Genomic DNA, 10,442 nt, shown 5'->3' with positions numbered 1-10,442 from the left:
AGTTGACCACATGCAGAGGCTTCTGGAGATGAAAGTCCACAATTTTCTTAAAGGGCACAGTTTTGGGAACCACTGAATTAGAGCATCCTAGAGTCACAGGGCTGGAAGAGAACTAAAAGGCCATTTTGGACTTATGAGAACCCTAAAATGAAGCTGGCAGTCTTTGTAATAGGCCACTGTACAGCCCAGAATGACAGGAAAAGACCCTGAGGGCCACCCAGTCCAACCCCATTCTGCCATGCAGGAATACACTTTCAAAGCATTCCCAAGAGATGCCATCCAGACTCTGTTTAAAAACCCCAACGACAAGGAGCCCATCAAATGCCAAGGCAGCATATGCCACTGCTGAACAAGTCAGAAAGTTCTCCTGAAGATTTTTGTGGGGTTTTTTGGGCTATGTGGCCTTGTTCTAGGAGAGTTTTATTCCTGACGTTTTTGCCGGCATCTGTGGCAGGCATCTTCAGGGAATGCTGGCATGGAAGAGAGTGGGGTGCGTGTGGTGCATAATATATATATATATATATATATATATATACACACAAACACACACACACACACACACACATACACAACCACAGTGTGACCCTGTGTAGGAGGAGTGATTTCCATGTTGTTCAATGGCAAGGCCTCAGGGTGGGAGGGTATGCAGGGAGGATTTGTGTCTGCTAATTAGTGGTCCATTGTCTTCTAGGGAAAATGGAAGCAGACTGAGTGTAAACACCCCACTGCCAGAAGGAACAGCTCAGGAATTCCTCTGCATTTTTAGATTTGAATAAAATGAGGAAACTAAATTGTAAAAAAACAAACTTGCTACTTTATTCCCATAATGCTGTATAAATAGTACGCACTGTTGACACATATAAAAATGGGGATGAAAAATACCATTGAAAATTTGTAGGTCAGTAGTTTAATTACAAGGCTTATATATGCTTTCTCCAGTGATACACATATTTTACACACCTGACTTGCAGCCCACGTTCAATTTTGATTCCTAGTAAACGGTAAGATATGATATTATACAATCATCCTTTAACAAGAAAGGTTTTTAACTTATAAGAGAAATATTATTTACACATTTATGGAGAAAGCACTTTCTCTCCCATGATCAAGCTATTCCTTAAATTTTTCACAAGCTGATTTATTCCAATAGCGGGACACGTCAACAAAAATAAAACCTTAGGGATGTCCCACAAATACATGATCCAGCTTCTTGCAATCCAAAGGGAGAAGCAATTTTCTAACTTATCCTCAGACTGCTTTGCCTTCGCTTTTTCCCCTTTGTTTCAGGTGAGACAACTTTGTTTCCCAAAGACTTTTTCTTTACTGTCGTAGCCCTGCTTTGGAAGCTTTGTTTGCAGTTCCCTTTCTTTCGGCCGGTGTCCTTCTGTTTTAAACGGATAAGGTCTTCACGCCCAATTCTGCATATGCTCTTCCACATGACTCATTTCATTTCATAACGATTTTATCATCCTCTGCAAGCTGCAGATATGTCTGAGAAAGACAAAGAAAAGCAAGGTTCCCACAAAAATTCATTGTTTAACAAGTTAAGAAAAAAAAATAAACAACAACGAACGCTGAGGTTTTATTTTCGATAACAGAAATATTGGAAGCATTGCAGGACTATATAGTAGGACCCCATATATAACATCCAGGCTATCTTTGCATACACAGATCCCCTTCCGCTTGACAAGCATTACTTAAGACTCAAGGTTTTTTTTGTTTTGTTTTGCTTTGTTTTTTGCTTTTCCTTAAAATCATAATGAGTGATTCTCACTGGATGGTATACCAATACTACAACTGCTTGGGATTCTGGGAGCTGAAGTCCAAAACCCCTTAAAGGGCACAGTTTGGGGAGGGCTGTTCTAACTCGCCAAGAAAACCCCATGAATGATAGGTTTGAGGAAAGGCCTTGAAGGCACACACAGCAACAAGAGTATTGGGAGCGCTGTGTGTGTGTGTGTGTGTGAGGGGAGGGAGGGGCCACTCCTTTTCTATCTGAGGTCATAAAGAGAGGGGCCTCTTGAGTGTGAATTGCGACATCTTTGCGACGGGGCGGCCGTAAAGCGTGCTGGCGGGAAAAGCGATGGGGCTGCTGGAGGAGTGCCGGGCCTCCCTGGGGGCCGGAGACCTCTACCAGGCGCTGGGGGTGCGGCGCGGGGCCTCGGCCGAGGAGATCCGGCGCGGCTACCGCAAGGCCTCCCTCCGGCTCCACCCGGACCGCGCAGAGCCCGGACTTAAGGAGGAGGCCACCGCCCGCTTCCAGGTACCTACCAAGGGACCCCGGGACACAGGGGTTCCCAGCCTTTGGGCCTCTTGAGACTTCAACTCCCAGAATTCCCGAACAATGAGCGCAATGGCTGGGGCTTCTGGGAATTGGAGTCCTAAACGCCTGGAGGCCCAAAGGTTGAGAACCACTGCTCCAGAAGGAAAGGAGGGAAGGGGACTAGAGGGGGCTTTGGGCTGTTGTGGTGGTTGTGTTTGTGTTGTGTTTGTGTTGTGCTGTTGAGGTTGTGGTGTTGTGTTGTTGTTGTGTGCCTTCAAGTCCTTTCCCACCACGAGTTTCCTTGGCCACCCTCTGAGGCTGAGAGAGTGTGACTTGCCCAAGGCCACCCAGTGGGTTTCCGCAGCAGAGCAAGGATTCAAACCCTGGTCTCTCATCACAACCACATTGTGGTTTGCTGCTGCTTTCCTCTGAGGCCGAAAGAGTGTGACTCGAGGCAGCTAACAAATTTAAAACAGCCTAAGAGTTAAAACAGTATAAAAGCATTAAAAATACATAGTTTAAAAAACTGAACAACTAAAACAATTTTAAAAACACAACATAGTTACAATTTAAACATTAAAACATTTTTAAAACAAAAAACACCCATATCAGTATGCGAAGGAGTCACTACACACTCTTATAGTGCTGCTATTCCACTTTGACTGCTCTGGCTGCCTTCCCCTGTTGCATTCTGGGGTTTGTAGTTCGGTGAGGCCTAAGAAGTATCTGGCTGAGAATTCTAAATGCCCCCCTTAAACTGCAAATCCCAGAATGCAACTGGAGGCAGAGCAGTTAAAGTAGAATAGCAGCACTATAAGAGTGTGTAGTGCCTTCTTCTCATACTGATATGAATGCTGTTTTTGTTTTTGTTGTAAAAAGTTTTAAATGTTTAGGTTGTAATAAGGTTGTGTTTTTTAATTGTTTGAATTGTTTAATTGTTTTTCTAAACTTTGTATTTTTAATGTTTGATACTGTTTTAAATTGGTTAGCTGCCTTGAGTCCCTGTACTGGGAGAAAGGTAGGATATAAATAAACAGAATGATAACAACAACAACAACAAGTATTAGTATATAGCAATAGCAAGTACATTTCTATACCGCTTATCAGCACACTTAAGCACTCCCTAAGCAGTTTACAGTGTGTAAGTTAATTGCCCCCAACAAGCTGGTACTCATTTTAGCGACCTCAGAAGGATGCACACCTGAGCAGACCTTGAAACCCCTGGCTGTTATTGAACTCACAACCTTGTGGTTTGTGAGTGGCTGCAGGACAGGCATTTAACCACTGCACTACCAGGGCTCCTGTGTGGTAATCTAACCAGTGTCCTAGTCCAATACTCAAACCACTAAACCAACACTGGTCCTCCACTGTACTTAAAGTACAATACTTAGTTGTGATGGTGGTGGTGTACTTTCAAGTCTGTTTCTGACTTATTGTGACTCTTAAGGTGGGGTTTTCCTGGCAAGATTTGTTCAGAGGGGGGGTTGCCATCACCTTCCCTTCAGGCTGAGAGAGTGTGACTTCCAAAGGTCACCCAGTGGGGTTCCATGACAGAGCCAGGAATCGAACCCTGGTCTCCATAGTTGCAGCCCAGTGCTCAAACCATTACACCATGCTCTCTCTGTATCTGCAATGCTCAAAAATTGGGGACTGAAAGGAAATTGCATTTGGAGGACAGAATTCTTATTGGCGGCAATGCCCATTTGTGTTCCCCACCCAATAACCTGAATGGCAAATCTGAATGGGACGCAGTGGCTCAAGTGGTTAAGATGCTGACTCTGTTGGATGCAAGATCAGCAGGTTGGCAGTTTGAGGCCCAGGTGCCCCTTGATGGGGTGAGCTCCTGTCATTAGTCCCAGCTTCTGCCAATCTAGCAGTCCGAAAGCATGTAAATGCAGGTAGATAAATAGATACCACTCCAGTGGGAATGTAAACAGCATTCTGTGCAATCATGCTGGCCACATGATCACAGAGTAGCCTCTGACAATGCTGGCTCTTTGGCTTCGTAATGGAGATGAGTACCGCTCCCTACAACCCAACACAACTTAACAACCTTGTCAACAGGGAATACCTTTACCTTTACCTCTACCCAATAACTAGACTTCTGCTTGTATAGGACCATGAAGCTCCTTGGAAGAGGCTGGATTGAAAATAACAGGAATGTAGTTTACAACAGTACTTCTCAAGCTGTCTGATGCAGGAAACTGGCAATTTTACTTTTTCCGACATGCCAGGCACCAGTACCATATTTGTGGCTATTGGTGACAGCTCTTTCTTTCTAGGAAACATGCCACAGACTAGTAGCTATTAATTTTCAGACCAGTACTGGTCCATGGACTACCACACTGAGTAGCACTGGTCTGCAACAGAATGTTTCCAAGTACCCTCAGCCTCTTCCAAATACACCTCTTGCTCTGGGTCTTATTCAGTTTGGAGGACGAGGAGCCATGGTGTCAGTCCTGGAAGTTCGTAGGCCCTTGCTGGGCTAAGTCCCTCTCCCTACAGACCCTTTTGATGTTGTTGTTGTTGTTACATGCCTTCAAGTTGTTTCCAACCTACAGCATCCCCACACTCATTTGGTCCTATGGCTGGTTAAAGCTTTCTGCTCTTCACATACTATAGTACTCAGGAAAGATAAGAGGACAGAGACACTACCGATTCTGAGCTCACATGGAGAAAAATATAAATCAAGTAATCATCATCATTATCCTCTCCATTAGGAACCTCCATAAGGCAACTGCAGTGCCTTGAAGCACTAGATCACAGGGGTGAAATTTAGGGTGAGCCTAGTCAGAATCGCCCAGTCCACTAATTTTAAACCAAGTGTTGGGGACCTTTGGTCCTTCAAATGTTTTTGACTAAAATAACATTTTTCCAGTTCCTGTGTTATTTGGGGTCTTAAGATTCAAGGCTTTATTTCGAATGGTAAATTGCTTCCCTAGGGAACCCCTAACATATGTAGACAAAACTGCCTTATTTTGGGTAGTCTTATTTTGTTTCCAAACTGACAAGCATTCAAACTGCTTGGGATGGATATTTGAGGGAATGAAGCTGATAATATAGTGGTGTGTGTGTTGTGTACCTTCAACTCGTTTCCAACTTACAGCGAACCTAAGACAAACCTATCATGAGGTTTCTTGGCAAGAATTGTTCAGAGGAAGTTTGCCATTGGATGTGACTTGCCCAAAGTCAACCAGTGGGATCCATGGCCAAGCTGGGAACTTGAACCCTGGTCTCCGAAGGCGTAGTCCAACACTCAAACCACTTTGCCCTACTAGTCTGTCAGAGAGAATAGGTGGGTGGGTGGTTGTTTCTTAGTGGATGGTTAGAATGCCTTTTGTTTTGTCTCCTCTCAGATCTTAGGGAAGGTGTATGCAGTGCTGAGTGACAAGGAGCAGCGGGCTCTATATGATGAGCAAGGGATTGTGGATGAGGAGTCAAGCGTGCTAACCCAGGATCGTGATTGGGAAGAGTACTGGAGGCTGCTCTTCAAAAAAGTAGGTTGTCTTTGATTTTGTAGGATTAGGTCAGAGGGTCCTTGTGCCATGCTTGGAGTGATTAAACCAACAGTTTTCTAAAGCTTTTGCAAAATATGAGTCTTCATAAAATGTAATGCATTTGTTGGTCTTTAGATGCTGCAGGACACTTGGCTGTTTTTCCTGCAGCAGTTTAGTAGAGCCTTCCCTTTGGAAAATGTAAATCCTGTGGTGCTGTTTTCTCACACATAAAAAGTACTTCAGTGTACAACTTTTTCTTCCTGATGAAACTTGTTCAGTGCACTTGTATAAATAAGTCCCATTCTGTTCTTTATAGTACATATAGAGTGACAGCTCTTCAATACATTGATGAAGTCTCATCCTTTCCAAGAGCTTCCATCTTGTCAGTTAAATTTGTCAGTTTTGCTCATTCATGTTCTGCTTTTTAACTTTGTGACAGAGCATTTTCTTAATTCTTCCATAATGACTCAGTAGAGCTGAATGCAAATTACAGAGACAGTAAACATTTAAATAAATATGAATTAAGGATGGAAACTAGATGTCCATATAAGAAAATTTAAACTGGGGGGAAAGTTCATGAAATATATTTTTTTCTTTTTAATCAAATAGATAACTGTAAAAGATATTGAAGACTTTGAAAAGAAGTACAAAGATTCCGCAGAAGAACTGGATGACATTAAAGCAGCATATGAGGACTTTAAAGGCGATATGGATAAAATTATGGAATCCGTGCTGTGTGCTGAATATACAGATGAGCCTAGAATAAGAAAGATTATCCAACATGCCATTGACTTGGGGGAACTTTCATCATATAAAGCCTTTGTGAAAGAGTCTAAGCAGAAGATAAATGCAAGAAAAAGGAGGGTATGCTTTCTTGCAATAGGATTTTATTTGCAAAATTTAGAATGCCTGACATTATATACAATTCTAGATATGTTATGGTCTGTTTAACCCGTGCACAATAGGTGCAAAAGGCAGTCCCACCAGAGCTCCCCCCCACCAGCCTTCAGATGCTGTCAGACTACTTTTTCTGACAAAAAAAAGGTGAATTGTCTGTCCCAATTGTTTAACATCACAAAATGCCAGTTTTTCAAAACAGGAACTGGATTTCTGGCTTTTGGTACTCTGGTTTTGTTTTTAATTGTTTTGGCAGTCCACATGGTTTCCCAGAAAACTGGTGGCTAGACCCATTGAAGTTACACACTCCTAGTTTAATATATGTTCCATTTCAGATTGTATGTCCATTCTTTTGTAAATATAACATCCTTTAGGGTTTGAAGTAGATCTGATTGAGTCAAGACCCCTTAGCTTTTGTGCTGTGACCTTATTAACTACTGTTTTTTAGAAGGCAAAGACAAGGGAGGAAGCATGATGTGACATCACATCAGGGATGGAGATTATGGATTTCATTATGGGCTCCCTTCTTCTCTCCACTCCAGTAGCTTAACAAAGAGACTATGATAAATACACACTTTGGACTTTATTTCTTGTACAGCTTGTGTAAACCTACCAAATTCAAAATACTGTTAGGGGAACAATCTCCTAACCCATTATAGTTGTTAATTCTCAGATGAGTATTTCTGGAATGCCATGCTGTAGTTTCATTTTTTTAAAATGCATGGCATGGAGAGTGTGATCATAATTTAATGCAAACTGTAGAATCTATATGAAGGCAAGCAAACAGTATCAGCCTTTTTAACCCTGGGACATCTACTGTTGGCTGCTGTGATGAATTATTCAGTCAAAATGTCAACAACTATGTTATTGTTTCAGGCTGAGAAAGAAGCTGAAGAAGCAGAAAAATCCAGAGAAGAACTAGGTCTTGGTGAAGGAGATGATGACTTGAAAGCACTAATTCAAGTAAGGTTGAAGAAAGATGCAAGTTAAGCCATTGCCTTTGTTGACCGGGGGGGGGGGGCTTTCAGTCTTTCATTATTTTATGTTTGTAGCCTTCAGAAGATTCATTTTAATATTTAACATTAATGTTCAAAGTCAGGATAGCCTGACAGCTAGAAGGAGTGGTCCTTGTGTATTTGGACCAGTACAATTTATTTTTTTCTTAAAGGATGCAAAGTCAGATATGAACAGTTGGGAACAGGATTGCAGATAATATAGAATTGTTCATAATGATAAAAGTCCAAAAGTGGACCATAAAGATTCATAGAAGGCTCTCCCAAATTGGCTGAAGACTTCACAATATTACAAATAATATTTAGCATAATCAACTTCAAACTATAATCCTAATTTTACATCACATGGTGATGGAGTCTGGACTGTGGCAATGGGATTTGTGTACATAGCGGAATGACACAGTGCAGTCTTACTGAACTGCTTATGAACCCTTCATTATAGTTATCTGGCAAGCAAGCCTTTTGTCTGCAGCAGTGCATACAAAGAGTAGCATTCTCCTCCCTTATCGCTTGCCTTGAACAATCTTTTTCATACAGCAATATGGTTTATTAGTTCTACAAATGCTTATTGAAAATATTGGTTAAAATATCATGCCTTCTGAATTATTTTACTAAAAGTGTCCAGCCTTCTGTAGTTGAAGCCTGTGAAATATTTATGCATTTATTTAACCAGCTTGTGTTTGGTCCATTTAACAGAGCAGAAATAAAAATCGACAAAAGGAGATGGATGACTTTCTTGCTCAGATGGAAGCAAAATATGCAACTAAATCCAAAAAAGGAGGAAAAAAAGAAGCACCCAAAAGAGTGAAGTGACTGATTTAAACATGAACCTCTTTGGGAAGTCAATGGAATACATGCTTTCATCAATTAATTGCAACTGATGTAGGGTAAAAGACATCCAGGAAGAGGTGGTGAGATGTAAAATTAAAGTAGCTATTAAGCTCCTCAAAGTGCAGTAGGACTCTAGATTGTCTTTAGCAGGATTATTACTGTGTCTAGCAAAAATGAAGAAACTTTTGGTCTAAAAAGTGTGTGAAAGTCTAAAAAATCTTGCAAACTTGTACAAAGCAATATTGTTTATGGCGACAATGTTTTGTCACTTTTTAAAATACTTAACTCTCATTAAATGAGGCATATTGTCAGTTGGATTTTTTTAAATTAATAAACTTGTTTCTGAAAGGTAGGTGTTGCAAAAAGCTTTTAGTAATGGCTTGCTCATTCCTGAAACACATATAAAAGAAAACAAACCCGTTTCCTACAGATACAGCAGGTAATTCTGTGCCATTCAGTTTCCAAGAACTTGAGTATGAGTACTGTATTTAAGGTACAGGAAGGTGGGAAATCACTCATAGTTCCTACAGATTTTTAAGTAGTGGTCTCCTAAGCAGAGGAGCATGAAATGAAACCTCTTTATGAATTACTCAGTGCAATTTAGGAAGGACATGTTTGCTTGGAAACAGACTGCAGTACGGGTCTCTTTTAGTGTTCATGAGGGCCCTGGCTTGTGATGTAGATAAGGATATACATCTTCACTGAGATTTCTTTTTTCTTTTTTTACATTTAGTTCCAAAGAGTTTGAGAGTAGTCATGCAGAACAACCAAGAGTATGCATCAAGTTCCTGATAGTACAAACGTTCCATTTAGACAGGTTTGTCTGTCAGGACTCAAGCCCAGCTATACAACATCCAGTGAAGAATCTGCCAAAAATATTGTTGCCACCAGAGGGAACACTGTGTTCTCTTCTTAAGGTCTCAAATAGAAGAAATTGTACTGAACAAAAGTAATGAAAATACCTAGAATAATAGTTTAAACATACATAATACATTGAACATGTGTGTAAAAAGTAGTATTCCCCCCAAAAAAACCTTACACCATACTGCTGTTAACAAAGCAAAGGAGGAGTTGGTCGTACTCTGCCTCATCCCCATGCTAATTCCACTTTTTTTCACTGCTACTTGAAAACATTACTTTTAACCAAAGAAAGTTTCCTAAGCCATGTTTGTTATTCTTGGGGTTAGGGAAATATTTTTGGGTAAGGGCAAATCCAACACCTGATGCTTAGGTGGATGTGTAGAACAACTCTGAAACTCATGAATAGTCCAAGGACTAGAACTCTGCTTGGGAGTTGGAGGAGCTGCATGGTTGTGTCAGTGCTTGTCTCTTATTTTTCCTTTAACTACTAGAAAATTAAAAAGAGCAAGAGCTGGTCTGGATGTGACTAAGGGGCACTACAGACTGTCACGTCGCATCTTTAGCGGAGTGTTTAGCGCTGTGCCGAAGCATCGAAAAGCCGCCACTGCGGCTAGGGTGCCCTTTCTGCTGTGTGAAAAGGAGCTGCTTTTTTGCACCATGGAAAGGCCAGATTGGAGCTGCCGCATGTAGTTGCTGTGGCCCCGATCTGGTGAGGAAGGGGGTGGCTGCAGGCCGCTCTGAAGGGGTGATCTATTGAGCTCCCCAAGTCCCTTTTTAAGTACTGACTGGGAAGGCATGTTAGACTTCTAGTGCTATGAAGCTTTAACTTTGAACATACAAAGCATGGGGGGGGGGGGGGGGGGGTTTGTTGAATCCATTCATAAACCAAGAACCAGGTTCAAATTCTCTTCTCTGACATTCACTGGGTGACCTCAGGTCAGTCCTTCTCAATTTAACAGGGTCATTGCAAGGATCAAATGAAGTATATGACCTTGAGCTCCAAGGTGGAAAGAAAAGCATGTATGTTATTAATCCCCACACAGCAGATTTAAAAACAGGGCAGAATTCTATACTACTTTT

At 41.5% G+C, this 10,442-nt stretch overlaps 1 protein-coding gene across 1 annotated transcript; it reads left to right on the top strand.

The window, feature by feature from the left end:
• Positions 1–2,037: 2,037 nt before the first annotated feature.
• LOC121924706 (dnaJ homolog subfamily C member 9-like) lies at positions 2,038–8,812 on the top strand. Its single transcript, XM_042456043.1, has 5 exons — positions 2,038–2,263; positions 5,620–5,760; positions 6,370–6,624; positions 7,534–7,620; positions 8,367–8,812. Exons 1-5 carry the CDS (start codon positions 2,084–2,086, stop codon positions 8,481–8,483), a joined length of 780 nt encoding a protein of 259 aa, XP_042311977.1. The 5' UTR covers positions 2,038–2,083; the 3' UTR covers positions 8,484–8,812.
• The last annotated feature ends 1,630 nt before the right edge of the window (positions 8,813–10,442 follow it).

This window comes from Sceloporus undulatus, chromosome 3 (genome assembly GCF_019175285.1).
Source record: "Sceloporus undulatus isolate JIND9_A2432 ecotype Alabama chromosome 3, SceUnd_v1.1, whole genome shotgun sequence".
NCBI classification, from domain to species: Eukaryota; Metazoa; Chordata; class Lepidosauria; order Squamata; family Phrynosomatidae; genus Sceloporus; species Sceloporus undulatus.
Note: the sequence above shows the minus strand (reverse complement) of the source record. Positions and strands in the feature narration are given on the sequence as shown.